The sequence below is a fragment of the Pan troglodytes genome, chromosome 4 (assembly GCF_028858775.2).
Source record: "Pan troglodytes isolate AG18354 chromosome 4, NHGRI_mPanTro3-v2.0_pri, whole genome shotgun sequence".
NCBI lineage: Eukaryota > Metazoa > Chordata > Mammalia > Primates > Hominidae > Pan > Pan troglodytes.
This window is the reverse complement of record NC_072402.2, coordinates 14,452,418-14,470,841: the sequence shown is the minus strand read 5'-3', so window position 1 is coordinate 14,470,841 and position 18,424 is coordinate 14,452,418. Positions and strand designations below refer to the sequence as shown.

General features: G+C 38.4%; 1 protein-coding gene across 3 annotated transcripts in view; it reads left to right on the top strand.

Annotated features, from left to right (window-relative positions):
* The window catches only part of DNAH5 (dynein axonemal heavy chain 5), a 327,271-nt gene that overhangs the window by 192,434 nt on the left and 116,413 nt on the right, over window positions 1-18,424 (top strand). For all 3 annotated transcript variants that reach the window (XM_016952957.4, XM_016952956.4, XM_054684178.2), the window contains exons 39-47: window positions 655-789; window positions 1,617-1,724; window positions 4,503-4,656; window positions 7,307-7,453; window positions 10,144-10,385; window positions 13,172-13,348; window positions 14,733-14,934; window positions 15,802-15,944; window positions 17,270-17,404. In XM_016952957.4, coding sequence (XP_016808446.4) covers window positions 655-789; window positions 1,617-1,724; window positions 4,503-4,656; window positions 7,307-7,453; window positions 10,144-10,385; window positions 13,172-13,348; window positions 14,733-14,934; window positions 15,802-15,944; window positions 17,270-17,404 — 1,443 coding nt within the window. The remainder of the gene's footprint in view (window positions 1-654; window positions 790-1,616; window positions 1,725-4,502; window positions 4,657-7,306; window positions 7,454-10,143; window positions 10,386-13,171; window positions 13,349-14,732; window positions 14,935-15,801; window positions 15,945-17,269; window positions 17,405-18,424) is intronic.

Here is an 18,424-nt window from a genome sequence, read left to right as displayed (position 1 = left end):
TTGAGGAACCACCTTACTGTTTTTCACAATAATTGGACAATTAAATTTTGATTATTCACTTTATATATGCTGAAATTTGACATAATTGAGCTTTTGTAAATATTTAGTAAGGGAATGACAAAGCTGGGGGCTTAGCTTTCTAATTTGTCCTTATCCTTCCTCCTTCAGGTAATCCTGAAGCGCAGGTGCTTTTTTTCTCCCCGATTCTCCTGTCTTCTTACTTATCACGAAAAAGGCACATATATCTCTATGTATATGACAGTCATGAGTGCAGTCCTAGTTTAATTCTGGTTCTGAATTTTAACTGTAGAGATATGAGCAAATTTCCTTATGTATGATTGATTAAGAATAAGCTCAAAGGGATGTCTGTATTCCAAGAAGAAATTTATTCCTTTTTCCCTGCCAAGCTGTAACAGCTAGTTCTGATCTAAGGGCTTAAGCTAATGATGGCACATGGGAGGACTCTTTGGGATATTCCCTATTTGCTCAAAAAGTATATCTATATAGAAATATTTTACCCCATTGTGTGTGTGCATTTTCTGAAGGAAAATCAGCATTTATTCATTATTGTGAATATAATTTCTGTCAGATTCATATGGCTTCTGCAAGTATTTTAATGTTGAAAATAAGCCCAATGTATCTCACCTTCTCTAGGTTCATTATGACTTTGGCCTGCGTAACATTCTGTCAGTTCTTCGGACCTTGGGAGCAGCAAAAAGAGCCAATCCAATGGATACAGAGTCCACGATTGTCATGCGTGTACTACGGGACATGAATCTTTCTAAACTGGTAAGACTCACAGATGGAAGTGTTCCATCTACTTGGATATCAGTTAAACTAACTGCCCATACATGAGACTTCAAAATATTTATTTAAAATGCTCATTTAAAATGCCTAATTGTCAGATAAAGTGCTGGAGAGCATCACTTTAAATTATACTTTTTCAGACATTTTTTTGGGTAATGATTCCTATCCACTCCAAAATATGCCTATTCCAATAGAATTGCAGTGGATTTAAAAAAATACACATGTTAAGATGCCAAATACCTTGAATCATTTTTGTGTTTTAGAACTCAAATCTCACCTTTGGAGTCTGGTAGAGCCTGGTAGGAAATAATGTGTAAATTCTACAAGTGTGTGATAGTTTCACACTATTATTTCACAATAGAGACTGATAATCAATGCCCACTATCTGTGGATCTATGTAAAGGGTGACAAAATGATAGATTTTTATTTTAAATTAAAAGTATACACCAAATTCCAATTCACAAACCTGCTATTAATTTCAAATTTAAAAATTCTTTTAAGTTTAAATTAAAAATTGTAGACTATATGGTATCCCCCAAAACTGACTAATTTATGGAAAGATTGTCACATAGACAGTATTGTCTTCCTTCCATTTCTTTCCTTTCTCCCTGTTCTTTTCCTCTTTATTTTATTTTTTTTAATTTATGGGAAAGATGAGGAAAATATTTCTTAACTTCAATAAAGGTGATATGTTATTTGTTAGTGGTTACATTGCAATAACCCGGACTGTGTTGGGCATTTCCAGTTTATCTGCATATTGCTATGTTTATACCAGAATAATTGGTCTGATTTCCCATTTTCTTTTTTAGATTGATGAGGATGAACCCTTGTTTTTGAGTTTGATTGAAGATCTCTTTCCAAATATTCTTCTGGACAAGGCAGGTTACCCTGAACTGGAAGCAGCAATTAGTAGACAGGTAATATGCTTCACAGGGCATCGAGGGCTGGTGTCTGTTTCATCTGAATTTAATGGGAATAAAGTGGGGCTGCTGTGGCTCCAACCTATGCACTCTGAGCAGCAAAAATAACAACAGTGAGGCTAACACTGCTGTCTTAAGGGAGGCCAATGCACACCACGAGTCAAACTCCCCTTGCCCTGGGTCTCCTACCATTGCACAGCCAAATGTCCAGCTAGTCATGTGCGAGTAGCCCTGTTATTGGTGGAAACCATTCCATAGCAGATGCAGAAATGAAATGTGATTGGTCAGCAGAGGGTGGATGGGGCTCATCTGGCTGCCTCTCTGGAGCTTGGCTTAGCTTGTTTCTGCCCTGGTGTTTGCTGTGTCGCCTGCCTCTGCGTGTTATTTGCAGTGATCTCATGTGGCTTCTCTTTCCTCAGTACTTGTGGCTTCTTGCTCAGACTCTGGGGGTGGGATACGGTGGGTAGGGTGGGGGAACCCACCACACTATGTATATCATGATGTCTCTGGACTTCCCATGGTACTTGGTGCAGCTTTAACTTTTTATAGTCTTCCTAGGAATGAAAATTAATTACGTAAACCTTATGCCTCAATTTCTTTTTCTATGAAGAAGAGTTTGGAAAAAAATGTTTTATAGAAGTGATGATTAGCTCATATTTATAAATTGCACTTCAATTCCTTGAAAATATTTGTAATAAAAATCAAATGTGGCCAGGTGTGGTGGCTCATGCCTGTAATCCCTGCACTCTGGGAGGCCAAGGTGAGTGGATCGCTTGAGCCCAGGAGTTTGAGACCAGCCTAGGCAACATGGTGAAACCCTGTCTCTACCAAAAATCCAAAAAATTAGTTGGGCATGGTGGCATGTGCCTATAGTCCCATCTACTCTGGATGCTGAGGTGGGAGGGTCACTTGAGCCTGGGAGGCTGAGGCTGCAGTGAGCAGTGATTGCACCACTGCACTCCAGCCTGAGTGCCAGAGGGACACTCTGTCTCAAAAACAAACAAACAAATGAAAAAGAAAAAAAAAAGGAAATCAAAATGTATCAGTACTTAGTTTATATTTTGCTTTAAAAATTTAGTATATAAATGTCTGAATTTTCTGATGAGGTAAGAGTGATAATTTGTCTGCAAGTGGTTTCTTCATCTTTTGGCTAATTTTAACACTACCTAAAAGCTAAGTATTGGGCCAGGGGTGGTGACTCATGCCAATAGTCCCAGTGCTTTGATAGGCCAACGTTGGGGGATAGGCTACTTGAGGCTAGCCTGAGCAACATAGCGAGACCTTGTCTCTACAAATAAATTAAAAAATTAGCCTGGTGCAGTGGTGCATGTCTATAGTCCCAACTACTCACGCAGCTGAGGCAGGAGGATCACCTGAGCCTGGGACTTTGAGGCTGCAGTGAGCTGTGATCACGCCACTGCACTCCAACATGGGGAGACAGAAATGAGACTCTATCTCTAAAAAAAATATAAAAATATAAAAAAGCTAAGCATTAAGTAATTGATATGATGACTTACGTTAGTAATTTGTAGCATATAAAAATCTGAAGAGCAAATCATAGCATAAAGTGATACATGATTATTATAAAAAATTATTTAAGTAAAATTGAAATCATTACGTACTGTGAGTTCAAGCATAGCATGACGATTAAGTGCATAGACCATGGATTTGAACTTCTTGGTCTTAAATCTGCATTCCATAGTTTCACAAGCTGATCATCTTGGGCAAATTGCTCAGTCACTCTGCTTCAATTTCCTTATCTGTAAAAGGAAGATGTTAATAGCATCCCTTCCATCATGTTATTATAAAGATTTCCATCATGTTATTATAAAGATTGATCTTAGAATAATATTTGGCACAGAGTAACTTCCATACATGCATTGATAGATGGAAACTCTGCAGTGGACATATAAAGACAGCTTGAAATTTATATGGAGTTTCAATCAACATAGTATGCTATCCATTTTTCTAGTTATAAGTATCACCTTTTAAATTAAACATTTAAAATACATTTTGCTGTTTGAGTCTTTATTTTTAAGTTGCTCCTCAGAGGTTCATTCAATAGAATATTTATATAAATGTTTTCAGTTCCCAAAGATAAATGCAGATATTTCTTATTAGTTTGGGATAACATCTTCATTACATTCAGCTAGATTTTTGTCTATGTAAATATGTATTTTTCATGCAATATATTTTTTATTATGGTAAAAATACAACATAAAATTTACATTTTAATCATTTTTAAGAAGAATTAAGCACACTTACATTGTTGAGCAACTGTTATCACCACCATCCATCTTCAGAACCTTTTTTATCATCCCAAATTGAAACTCTGTACTCATTAAACAGTAAATCCTCCTCCTTCCTCCCTATGTCTGTGTATTTTTTTGTGGCACAATGGTAAATTGAGATTGTCATTGACGTGTTTCTTTTTTTTTTTTTTTTTTTTTGAGATGGAGTCTTGCTCTGTTGCCCAGGCTGGAGTGCAGTGGTGCGATCTCGGCTTACTGCAACCTCTGCCTCCCAGGTTCAAGCAATTCTCCTGCCTCAGCCTCCCAAGTAGCTGGGACTACAGGTGCCCACCACTGTGCCTGGCTAATTTTTATATTTTTTTAGTAGAGACGGGGTTTCACCATGTTGGCCTGGCTGGTCTTGAACTCCTGACCTTGTAATCTGCCCGCCTCGGCCTCCCAAATTGTTGGGATTACAGGCGTGAGCCACCGTGTCCGGCCGTCATTGTTGTGTTTGAATGTGGGGATTCTTTTATGTTTTCAGGTTGAAGAAGCTGGTTTAATCAACCATCCTCCTTGGAAACTGAAGGTCATCCAGCTATTTGAAACGCAGAGGGTGCGACATGGGATGATGACTCTGGGGCCCAGTGGGGCTGGGAAGACCACCTGCATACACACCTTGATGAGAGCCATGACAGGTACAGGGCAGCCAAGGTCAATGCCTGGGGTGGCCCATTTAAATAGTGGTGACCCATTTGAATGCCCAAGAGGGATACACAGGCAGATACAATAATATATTTTTATAGGAGGAAATACTGCTTTATTAATTATTGGGAACATTTTAGAGATAACATATTATATTAATGAACCAGAGAGAAAAGAAAAACATTTTTAGGTGACTTTATGCACTGCACTGTATGTTTTACATATGTTATGTAATTTGATTTTCACAATGATCTTGAGAGGTGGTTATTATTATCCCCATTTTGTATAAAAATCAAGGCTCAAATTCAAAAATGCCCAAGGTCACAAAGATGGTAAGTGATGGGACTCAGAGTTAAGGTCAGGGCGCGCTTAATAAAGCCCAGTTTTCCCAACATACCATGCCATTTCCCAGTAAAAACAAAATACAACACACTGTCTCCCAATAAATAGAAAATAATTCCACACCCAACTCTTATGTTCTATATGCCGAAGTCATCCCAATCCCAATCATAAATTACCTTCCCATTTGGAATCAGATTTATTTTGGTGAAGTTAAATAAATGCATTTCATTTCCAGATGTCCCTAAGCCTTACATCTAAAGTCATCTAAGGATAATGGACATTACCACATTCATGATTATTCTTGTATTCTCTGGTTCTGATCAGACATGGATGACTCTCTTTCTAAAAATATTGGCATCCTGTAGACATTCCAAAATGTCACAGAACCTTGGCGGTTGGAATGCAAAATATATAGCAGTGCATTGAGGTTCTAGGAGCTGACTGAAAGCCCATCCAGCAAAGAGGTACCTGGGTGGGCTTTCAGGCAGTTCCCGGAACCTCAGTGCACTGCTACTGATGCAACACCGGTACGTTGTTGGTGGTTGCTGAGGATTGCCAGTATTTACTGTGGGACCCTGCAGGTGTTGGATTTGGTCTTTGTTTCCTCAGTTATTGGAGGAAGTGAATTCTGTCTATCAGGACTCTACCAGGCAGTCCTCAGACTGAGATAAAGTGTGTTCTCAGCTAACATCTACCTCTACCAAAATGGACCACTCCAACCTGCAGGACTTATCACGTGGTTTTTCATGTATGCTGTTAAGATTCTGTTTTGGGATTTTTATGTTTCTTAAATGATTGTGTTCTTCCTCTCAAATTTTTCTCAATAATATTTTTGTTGCAGTGATGAAGCTGCCTTCTGTTAACAATAAACTTTAAATGCACACGGTACGATGACTCGAACAAAATGAATACTAAATATTAAACAACATAGATACATTATGTATGGTATATCTAAATGATGTAATCTGTATGGCATCACTGATTCTGGAGAAGTTCCTTGCAAAGAAGAATTAATCATTAGACTGTTTGCTGTTTATGAACTTGGTTTTGATTTTAGTAGTAGAGGAAACATTAATCTTACTTAAAGAACCATTGTTTCTCACTGAGAATGTTAATAATCCAAAAGGTTGAGAAGATAATTTAACTTCTGCTGACGACGTGGAGGGCTGATGCATATTATTTGTCCCCTGATTCAGCATATATCTCATCAAGTGTCTTTAATATTGCATACTTTGAAGATCTGTCAGGTTCTGTATTAGAAGCAGGACATAGACATAGACAGAGATAATTATAACTCAACAGGGAATTGCCATAAGGAAGGTTTGGACAAGTATCCCATGAGTAGAGGCCAAGGTGATGAGAAAATCCTCTAAGGAATTATAGAAAGGCATACAGACCAGGTGCTACTTCATCCGAGGCTTGAGGGCTGAGTCCCAGATTGATAAAAAATGTTTTTAGCAGAAAAAAGAGTCTGTGTCAGTAGGAGGGACTGGAGAGAACATGATATACGCAAGGAAGTGCTTTGGCACTTCCACCATGCCCGGCTAATTTTTGTATTTTCAGCAGAGACGGGGTTTCACCGTGTTGGCCAGGCTGATCTCGAACTCCTGACCTCATGATCTGCCCGCCTTGGCCCCCCAAAGTGCTGGGATTACAGGCGTGAGCCACCGCGCCCTGCCCATTTTTATAATTTTATACTTTAAACCTTATTGTTCACTCTTCTGCTCATTAACCACAGTCCCTTATGCACAGAATCCCAGCCCATTGAAGAGTCGGCTTAGGGTGTGAAAGATTTGAATACGTTTCTTGAGTACATTTCTTGGTCACAAAAGAAAGTCCTTGATTCATGCAAAATTCATTTAGCTTATCATTTTCAAGGTGAGCAAGAAAACATATCACAAATCAAAGCTGATAATGCAGTGAATGAGGCATCTTCTAGGTGATATTTCAGGCAGAAGATTTAATCTAGTGTAGCTTAAACCAAAGATTTTTTTTGAGCCATGAAATTTAGAGAGCTTCCAGATTATATTAGTACCTTCATAAATTCCAGCATGGTATCTTTTTTCACCCCTAAACAATATGCAATTTTCTCTAAAGAAGATAAAAAAGTGCTTTAGTCAATAAAGTATAATGAAGCTAATTATGGTAACTTAGAATGCAGTAAGACATATTTTCAATGTAGTTCTGCAGTTTTCATATTTTGAGCACCTGCTGACAGTATACCACACATTAGTGCAATGTTGCTTAATGATGGTTCACTTCCCATCTGAGATGTCTAAAATTTGGATTTACTTGGTATAGATTGTGGAAAACCACATCGGGAAATGAGGATGAATCCCAAAGCGATTACTGCCCCACAGATGTTTGGTCGGCTGGACGTTGCCACAAATGACTGGACTGATGGGATATTTTCTACGCTTTGGAGGAAAACATTAAGAGCAAAGAAAGGTAGAAGATAAATTACAAGGATTATTTTTGATATATACTTCTAGATAGAATCCTTGGAGGCTATACAGAATTAGTAGAACAACTGTATTTGCTGTATAATATCTTAGCCAAGACTAAGAAGTCATAAATCAGTATGATATTTGTGAAAGTTGAAATAATGGAATTATTGATTACAGTATTTAAAATGCTCCCTTTTAGGAAATAATATTTTCTAAAAAATATGTCTGTATCCCTGTGATATTTTAGAATAAAATAGATGGAAAAAGCTGTTAAGGAAAGTTGATAGTATTGAATAAAGTGATTTTACCATAACTATTTTCACTGAATATTTTACCAGTGTTGCTCTCATTTAAGTACAGCCTATTTTTAAAGAATTGATTTCTCTATAAAGTCACAGAGAAAATGGGTTATTTGGGAGAGAAAATTGTATATAGCAAAAATGAAGTCTACATTGAACTAATAAATTATTCTGTGTAGATGGACATTGGTGTTCAGTTGTTTAAACAAACTCATTAAGGGCTAGCAGTTCAGTCTGAATAGTCCCTCACTTATGGACTTTGTAAATTGAACCCAATGTTCTCAGAATATAAATTCGGTGGGAAGAGGTGACATCAGCTTTCTTCTCATTTGATTTCCTCACTCCTGAGTGAGCAGGCAAAGGCAGAGTGAATACAATTGCAGAGAGAAAGAAGCAGGAGGAGGAGGAGATATTTGGGCTTCCTGGGTTTACCCTTTGGGCAACAGTGTCCTTCTGAAAAATGTTTAAAGTAGTACCATTGACGTTCGCATTTAATAACACTAATATAAATTGTCGAAAGAGAAATGAAAATGCTTCATTTAAAAAAGTGCTCATATTAGAAATTGTTTTTGTTCTACTGGAAATAAATTGAATTTTATTCCTGATTTGTTCCACTAATCCACTGTAAACACAGACCCAGTGACCAAATGTGACTTAAAAGAACAAGAGCTCAGAGGTTTTTTTTTTTCCCCCTTTCCACATTAAAAAAAGGCAACATATGCTTTTTCTTTCAAAGTGACTCTGGTGATTAGATCACCATTTTACTTGAATTGCTAGTTGAATGAACTTGATTAGGATTTTCAAAGCATTTTATTTTAAATAGACTATCCCACGGTTGTTGCATAGCAAAGAAAATTTAGAACCACAAGACAGGTCATGGTGTTGGTGAGTAAGAGAAGGTAGTAGTTGAGAAATTAAGAGGAATGCTATTATTAAATCAAATACCTAAATTTACAATGACATTCTTGTTGAGCAATCTGCTGATGTTTGTCATTTTCTCTACCTCCAAGTATCTCCTTGTATGACTGCCGTCAAGTTTTTTGCCCAGTGTTCCTCTGAAATTGCTGTATCAAGGACACCCCTGACCTCCAGCTTGTCAAATACAAATTGCCAGTTCTCAGTCTGGTACTGCCCTGAGGAGCATTCGGCACAGTTGATCACCTGCCTTCTTGAAACCCTTCCTTCTCTGGGCTGCAGGGATTCCTCATCCTGCTAGCTCTTTTTCCACTTCTGCTTCCTTGAGAAGTCTGGAAGAAAGGGGAGCAAACACAGGAGACCATGCCAGAAGCCTAAGGGTTACAGAGCCTCTGTCTTCAGCCCTCTTCTCTCTCCACACTTATCTAGAAGAAACTTACCCAGTCCCACAGCTTTAAATCCCATCTCTGAACTGGTGACTTTCACATTTTAATCTCCAGCCCTGACCTCTCTCCTGAATTCCCAACTCAGCAACTCTACGAGGATCTCTGTTGGATGCCTTAGACTTAGGTGCAAACCAGAATGGGTTCCATAGCTCTGTCTTTCCCACTGCCCTCATATACCTCTCCCCTTCCTCCTCTTTTTGCCCTTCAGGTTCAACTTCTTACTGTTCCTGGAACGTGATCACCTTAGTTTGGGATGCTAGAGACTGGGTGGCTTATAAACAATAGACATTCACTTCTCATAGTTCCAGAGGCTGGAAGTCTGAGATCAGGGAGCCAGCATGGTCGGGTTCTGGGGAGGGCTTTCTTCATGGTTGCAGTCTGCTGATTTCTTGCTGTACCCCATGTTGCAGAAGGGCAAGGGAGTTCTCTGAGGTCTATAAGGGCACTAATCTCGTTCATGAGGATATTTTAGGGGAACACAAACATTCAGTCCATTGTATTACACTAAGCCTGTATCTGCTTCAGGGGCTTAGCACTTTCTGTTCTTGCTGTCTGGAATATTCTACCTCTAGATCTTTATATCACTTCATTCTCTTCCTGGAATATCTTATCGACCACCTTATCTAAACCATGCCCCATGCCCTCATTCTACTTAGTTTTTTTGTATGTTAAACTTTCATTTGTTTGCTTGTCATCTCTACTCCTTAGAATGTAAGCTCTGCAAAAGCAGGACATTGTCTCATTTACCACAATATCCTCAGCCCCTAGAACAGTGACATATGCAAGGTGCTCAATGAATATTTGTCCAATAAACAAACTACTTTTTGATTTAATTATGGGCCTTGACTGCTATATAAAGATCTTTGAAGATCCTTTGTAATAAAACAAGGTAATCATTTGGAGCAAAACTGTATTTAAAAATTAATGAAAATTACATCGAATATAATAGTTCTTCAAGCTATTTTAAACTTATGTGTACATGCACTGCATGAGTGTATGTATTTTTTTTTCCCTTTGGTGGGGTATTCTAGGGGAACATATCTGGATAATTCTTGATGGTCCAGTAGATGCCATCTGGATTGAAAATCTGAATTCTGTTTTGGATGATAACAAAACTCTAACCCTTGCCAATGGTGATCGGATTCCCATGGCTCCAAACTGCAAGATCATTTTCGAGCCTCATAACATTGACAATGCTTCTCCTGCCACCGTCTCAAGAAATGGAATGGTTTTCATGAGCTCTTCTATCCTTGATTGGAGTCCTATTCTTGAGGTATAATTGAATCCTCCTTTTGTATAATTAAAAAGGAAAACAGATCCTTTAGCATTCTTTTAGTGTGTGTGCCAATTTTTCTGCAGATGGCAGTGTAACTGTATTTTTATGCTAATGTTTGTGGAAGATACCTTGAATGCACTGGGACATTCAAACCCTGATTGCTCCTAACATATTTCTTCATTACTCTTCCAATCACTTTTGAACTGGGATTTCCAACCTCTGGGTTGTAGAGTAATTGCCAGGCCTGTATGAACCAACAGTCTTGCCAAACTGTGTCTGAGGACTGAATAAGTAAAATTTAATTTGATCAATCTGGGGATTCATGATATTTTTGAAAGGTACACATTCACATAAAGTTTAGGAGGACCATCTTAGAACATTAACTTGGAGTCAGTTTATTAAAATTGCATATAAGGAATTTTTATGAGATTCATTAGTTATAACGTTAGTTCCAAATTTGAACTTGGCAATAATATTTCAGACAACATCTCATCAATTCATAATCAGGTATATTATTTTATTACCAGCAATATATCGTAGAATATATTGATCAAAATTATATTATAAATAAATGCCTTGCATACTTAGATATTTTGCTATGTAAATATTATAATGTAAGGCAGAATGTTTATTAGATAAGCCACATGAAAAATCTTGTTTTACATAGTTGGTTATATTGATTACTTTCATCACCTAAGTTTTTCGGAGATGATTTTGATTGAAAACATTTAAATTCCTAATTTAAATAAAGTAGATGTTTATTTACATTATATCATTACATTTTCAAACTTTTATTTCTATATGGTTATATCCTAACTTTTTACTAATGTCTTTCCAGAATTTACTCAACTCTGTTGCAAAAGGCTTTAGATTTGGTATGAAGATGGGAAGAAGGAGGGAATCATATAGCAAAATGATGTTGACATAGAGTTGAATGTGTCACTAAAAATAGTTGTAAAGTTTTCAGATTTCACAATTAGATTATCCACCCATTAAGGAGAATAAAAGCAGAGGGTTGCAACCCTGTTTTTGCAAAAGTAATCACTAATGACAATTCTTTAAAATACAGATGATTGGGTTACACTTCAATCTTACCAAATTAGAATCTCTGGGAGGCAACTCAGGATTGTTTTTTTTTTTTTTTTTTTCTTTTTAGTGCCACAACATTTTTTTTTTCACATAGCCAGGCTTGGAAACCACAGGTACAGCAAACTACCAGTGAAAATGTATATATATGATTTTTCCAAAATACTTCAATTTCAAAAAGGTTTTTGAAAAATACTTTTATACAACTAGCTAAGGAATACTAGCTAATGCATGAGTTTGCTATTTATAAAATAAGCTCTTGCTATAGTCTGTCCATACTGAGACTGAATAAGACCTTTACTTTAATGCTATACCCACCTCATAATATCCTATATGTTTTAAATAATGCATTTTCTTTTTTGGAAATTGTTAGGAAAAGCAAGACTCATGAGAAGAATCAGATTGGAAATGTTTAGAACAGGAAGGCCAGCTCTGAGAGTTACTAGAGGGCAGAGTAATTGAAAAGTTGTGTTGCTGACAATCTGTCAGCTTCAGGGAGCCAACCTGGTTACCTGCCCTAGTGAATGTCGTCTTTCGGTTCCATCAACTCAAAAGTGCTGTGTTATGTTTTTGTCGAGGTAGAATCATGGTAAATTCATGAACTAATGAATAATTCAGAATCAACATCTTATTGCTTCTGTTCAGAGTCTCTAATTGTTTCTTGGAATACTGAGGTGAAGAATGAGCTGATCTCTTGACCTTAAGAGAACTTGCCTCATCTTAAGGAAATGCTGTGTGTTAAGTGGTATTTATGAGATGCAGTTTCTTAATACTAGGTTTCTCAAATGACCAAATTCTCCATTTTCATGAATATCCTTGATATTTTTCTACATTGTTTATTAATTAAATTAGAAGAAATAAAAAGAAACAACTAATTGTACTAAATCTTTGTTTTCTGTTAAAAAAAAATCTGGGGGCCAGGCACAGTGGCTCATGCCTGTAATCCCAGCGCTTTGGGAGGCCAAGGCAGGCAGATTGCTTGAGACAAGGAGTTTGAGACTAGCCTGGGCAATATGGCAAAACCCTGTCTCGACAAAAATTACAAAAATTAGCTGGGTGTAGTGGCATGCACTTGTGGTCCCAGCTGCTTGAGGGGCTGAGGCCAGAGGATCACCTGAGCCTGGGAGGTGGAGGTTGTAGTGAACTGAGATCATGCCACTGTATTCCATCCTGAGTGACAGAGTAAGATCCTGTCTCAAAAAAAGAAAAAAAAACCTGTGTATGGATTTCCTTTGTTCATCTTTTATTCTTTACTTTTCCCCCCTGAGTTATTTCCATATATGTGCCTTCTCATTTTCTCCCAGCATATTTTAATCAAGAGTTGAAGACTATTTCTCCATTTGTGAGCATATGGATAGTGTAGTAGCTGAACATGTAGGCCCAGGCTTTCTGCGTCTGAATTCTGCCCTTGCCACCTGCTTGCAGTGGGCTCCTGAGCAGGCTACCTACACTTCCTGGGCCTCTGTTTCCTCATGTGTAAAAGGAGGATAATAACAGTTCTTACCTTGTAGGGTTGTTTTGAAGATTAAGTGAATTAATACGTGGAAGAGTTTGTAACAAAGCCTGGAACATAGTGTGTGGTATAATCATTAGATATTATCATTATTAACAGATACTTTTAAAATTTTTGTCCCCAAATGACCATTTTCCTAGTGTGCTAATAAGTTTCATGAATACACTTGTCTGTGAACTGACAGGGTTTTCTTAAGAAACGCTCACCTCAAGAAGCAGAAATTCTTCGTCAGCTGTACACCGAGTCTTTCCCGGACTTGTATCGCTTCTGTATCCAGAACTTAGAATACAAGATGGAGGTGCTGGAGACCTTTGTCATCACACAGAGCATTAACATGCTTCAAGGCCTGATTCCTCTGAAGGTAAATTGCTCAACTTTCTAGAGAAATTCTCTCTTATCAACTTAGCCATGCTGCACAGAGAGTACTATATTTTCTCTCTTATTAATGTAGCCATGCTATACAGAGAGTACTATATTTGAAATTAGATTTGGTTAGAGCTGTTGGGGAGGGGGAATATTTCAAACATGGATCCCACATATATACTTATTTTTTCATATCCCTTTAACAAAAAATACAGCTAACCATGGATTTGGAATTTAGTTGCAGGTTAACAAAGTCATGCAACAGGTATCCCAAAATTATTACTGTGTGCGTGTTTTAATTTTTAATTTTTGTGGGTACATAGTAGTTATACATATTTATGGGGTACATGAGATATTTTGATACTGGTATGCTATGTGTAATAACCACATCAAGGTGAATGGGGCATCTATCACCTCATTCTTCATTTCTTTGTGTTATGAACATTACAATTGGATTCCCTCAGTTACTCTAAAATGCACAACAAATTATTGCTGACTGCAATCACTGTGTATTTTTGCACCCATTCATCATCCCCATTTCCTCCCCCCTCCCCACTCCCCTTCCTAGCCTCTGGTAACCATCCTTCTACTCTATCTCCATGACTTCAATTGTTTTAATTTTTAGCTCCCACAAATGCATGAGAATATACCAAGTTTGTTTTTCTGCGTCTGGCTTATTTCACTTAACATAATAACCTCCAGTTCCATTCATGTTGTTCAAATGACAGGCTCTCATTCTTTTTTATGGCTGAATAGTACTCCCTTGTGTGTATGTAGCACTTTTCTTTATCCATTCATCTGTTGATGGACACTTAGGTTGTCTCCAAGTCTTGACTGTGGTGAACAGTGCTGCGATAAACCCTGTTTTTTTTGTTTTTTTTTTTTTTTTGACATGGAGTCTCGCTCTGTCACCCAGGCTGGAGTGCAGTAGCGCCATCTCAGCTCACTGCAAGCTCCGCCTCCCAAGTTCATGCCATTCTTCTGCCTCAGCCTCCCGGGTAGCTGGGACTACAGGCGCCCGCCACCACCCTCGGCTAATTTTTTTTTTTTTTTTTTTTGTATTTTTAGTAGAGACAGGGTTTCACCATGTTAGCCAGGATGGTCTCGATCTCCTGACCTCATGATCCGCCCGCCTCGGCCACCCAAAGTGGTGGGAGTACAGGCATGAGCCACCGTGCCCGGCCAACCCTATTATGTTTAAAGGCAGCTTGCTATTCTCAGAGATCAGTTCTTCATTTGTTCTCCAGTTGTATTCATCCTTTCCCTTGTTCGTGGAGGGCAACTAGTGTCTTGTTTCTATGTTTACTGTTTCCATTGAAACCCTAGAGCAACGTTTGGGTTTCAGAATCAAGTTATTAAAAAAAAGTGTCTTTCCTTCTCAGGAGCAAGGCGGGGAGGTGAGCCGGGCTCACCTGGGGCGGCTGTTCGTGTTCGCGCTGCTGTGGAGCGCGGGGGCGGCGCTGGAGCTGGACGGACGGCGCCGCCTGGAGCTCTGGCTGCGCTCTCGGCCCACAGGGACGCTGGAGCTGCCGCCGCCAGCGGGGCCCGGGGACACCGCCTTCGACTACTACGTGGCGCCCGACGGTGAGGACACCTGCCCGTCCAGACGGAACCCATGGGGGCCGTTCTTTCCTACATGGCCAATATTTACACCATATATATTTTTTCTAAATGAGATTTATAATTATTGGCTGTAAGATATGAAAACGTTCGTGTGTGAAGAAAGTGAACAGTGGTTTCTTTTTAAAAAATCTACTTTGTATTTCAAATGCACATTTTCCTCTTGTTAAATATATTGTGCACTAAACTTTCAATGAATTAAGAAACATTTAAAAAACCAAATCAGATCCATTTCTGTCACTCATTCAATATAATCAGCAATTTGTATAAAAGTCACAAAGTTTAAAGTATATTTTTGCCAAATATGTGTGTATCTATAGCTGTATATCTCTATCTCTGTATGTATATATACTTTAAGGTTATTGGTGTATGTATAAATGTATAAAGTACATTTATACAGAAAATGAAGTACATATCTGTGGGTGTATAATAATGTATTAACTATTTACATATGCATCGGCCTAGGATCTTTTGCCTAATGAAAAGTGTGAGATTAGACATTCGAAAGTGACTAATGATTTTAGATACACACTACTCTCACTCTGTTCTGTATTTTTATACATACTTCATGCTATTGAAAACTAATATATATTTTTAAAAAATTCCAAAATACTTCCTAGTATTTCCTAGGTTTACCACCTTGAAATTGTTCCTTGGGACGTTTTGACTCAGCTAACACATACTTGTGTACTTAGATCTCTAATTTTAATGATCTTCATTTTATGGGGAGAATTTGGAAGGTGACCTCATAAGATTTCAAGGATGTCTGCTCATTACAGTTCGGAGTTGAATTATTAATATGGAGATGGAAATGTCCTCTGTTCACCTCAGGTACATGGACGCACTGGAATACGCGTACCCAGGAATACCTGTATCCGTCTGATACCACCCCAGAGTATGCTTCTATTCTGGTGCCAAATGTTGACAATGTGAGGACTGACTTTCTAATTCAAACCATTGCTAAACAGGGCAAGGTATGACTTTTAATTTTTATTAACTGTAGCATATTTTAAGGGGAGACATGAAGCATCCTGCATTTATTTATTTAGTTATTTACTGAGACGGAGTCTCACTCTGTCGCCCAGGCTGGAGTGCAGTGGCGCGATCTTGGCTCACTGCAGGCTCCACCTCCTGGGTTCACGCCATTCTCCTGCCTCAGCCTCCCGAGTAGCTGGGACTACAGGTGCCCACCACCATGCCCGGCTAATTTTTTGTATTTATTAGTAGAGACAGGGTTTCACCATGTTAGCCAGCATGGTCTCGATCTCCTGACCTCGTGATCTGCCCGCCTCGGCCTCCCGAAGTGCTGGGATTACAGGCGTGAGCCACCGTGCCCAGCCAACATGAAGCATCCTGCATTTATTATAAAATGTTTTATGTTGCAGTTTAGAATACACGAAAATGTCACCTAACCTACTATTCCTTTATTATTCCCCACTAAAATATGAGTTGAATAGTTCTAATTCATAAGTAAGTAATTATTTCTTATGTATGAGTTGACAGAAAGTAAATTTTGACTTGCTTTTCCCCAAAGGATTCCTTCTGCTTTGATCACTGAGCTAGTTTGCTAGGGCTGCTGTAACCAAATACCACAGCCTAGGTGGCCTAAACAACAGCAGTTTCTTTTCTCTCTCTTCTGGAGGCTGAAAGTCCAGGATGAAGGTGTTGGCAGGCTGGGGTTCTTCAGAGGCGCCTCTCCTTGGCTGGTAGATGGCTGCCTTCTCACTGTGTCTTCCCATGGCGTTTCTTTGTGTATACAAATTTCCTCTTCTTTTTTTTTTTTTTTTTTTTTTTTTTTGAGATGGAGTCTCTGTCACCCAGGTTAGAGTGCAATAGTGTAATCTGGGCTCACTGCTACGTCTGCCTCTCGGGTTCAAGCAATTCTCCTGCCTCAGCCTCCCGAGTAGCTGGGATTACAGGTGCACACCACCACACCTGGCTAATTTTTGTATTTTTAGTACAGATGGGGTTTCACCATGTTGGCCAGGCTGGTCTCGAACTCCTGACCTCAGGTGATCCGCCTACCTCAGCCTCCCAAAGTGCTGGGATTACAGGTGTGAGCTACCACACCTGGCCACAAATTTCTTCTTCTTATAAGGACACCAGTTAGAGTGGAATAAGCCGCATCCAACAGCTTTATTTTACCTTAGTCACCTCTTTAAAGACCTTATCTCCAAATAGAATCACATTTTAAGGTACTAGGGGTTGAAGATTCAGCATATGAATTTTGGGGGGACAAATTCAGCCCATCACACTCATTTATTTCATTTCTTTTTTTTTTCAATTCCCTCTATTTTAGGCTGTGCTATTAATTGGTGAACAAGGAACAGCCAAAACAGTAATAATTAAAGGATTTATGTCAAAATATGATCCTGAATGTCACATGATCAAGAGTCTGAATTTTTCTTCTGCAACCACCCCACTGATGTTTCAGGTACTGGCTCTTTGGTATGGCTCAGTAAGCCCAAGTTTGTGATAAACTTTGGAGGCTCAAATCTCTACTATTCTGCTTAGATTGAATCTCATCTGAATTTTCATAGCCATGATAAATCACCCACGTACGTCTTCCATTCTTTCAATTATTCAACTGCAATAGTTTCCCTAGTTAGAATATAACATCTTAAATTATGGAAACATTAAAAGCTTATATAAGGTGCTATAGGCCTCAATGCGGTTTAAAATATCTATGTAGAAAATATTGTGAACACGCAAAATCCAAAACTGAAAGAAAATCATTTATTCCCCACCTAAACCTACTTCCTTTCCCTAGAGTCTGCTTGCCTGAAGGTGTTCCTAATACTCTTTTAGGCTAGGCACTTTGTAATCATCTTTAATGCGTCCCTCTTGCTCAGGTCTCAAAGGCTGTTACAGTACCAAAAGAAATGCATTTCACATCTATTTCTTTATCTTCATGCTCCTGGTTTACCTCTAGGTAATCCACTTCTGCATGATTGCATACCAGGTTATTGGCATGGAAGAATCCCCAGCTATGATTGGTTCAAGTTGAATTCTCTTTCAGTCTAGCTTTTATACCTTCCACTCCTTATTTCCTAAAATGCCACTTTAATCTTGTTGTTCCCCGACTTAACATTCCACCCTAGCTCCCATGCTCAATTGCAACAAGGTATAAAATCTTAGACCCTTAGATATGAAATATTTTGCTCTATGTATCACAGAAGTGTGAGAGAAAAAAAAACCCTCAAGTTTGCGTTATTTTTTTTTCCCAATGAAACCACCAGGAATGACCTAGATTTGCAGTGGCTTAAATAGTTCTTTTTCTCCTGGTCCTAAATTGTACAAGACCTTATTGAAACTGAGGAGGAAATCCTAAATGTCAGTACATGCTTCAGTGATTTGCAAATTATCTCTCATATTTTTATTAGAACATTAATATATCACTAGAAGATACATGTCATAAATTGCAAATAGAAGGGAAATTTTTAGGGGAACACAA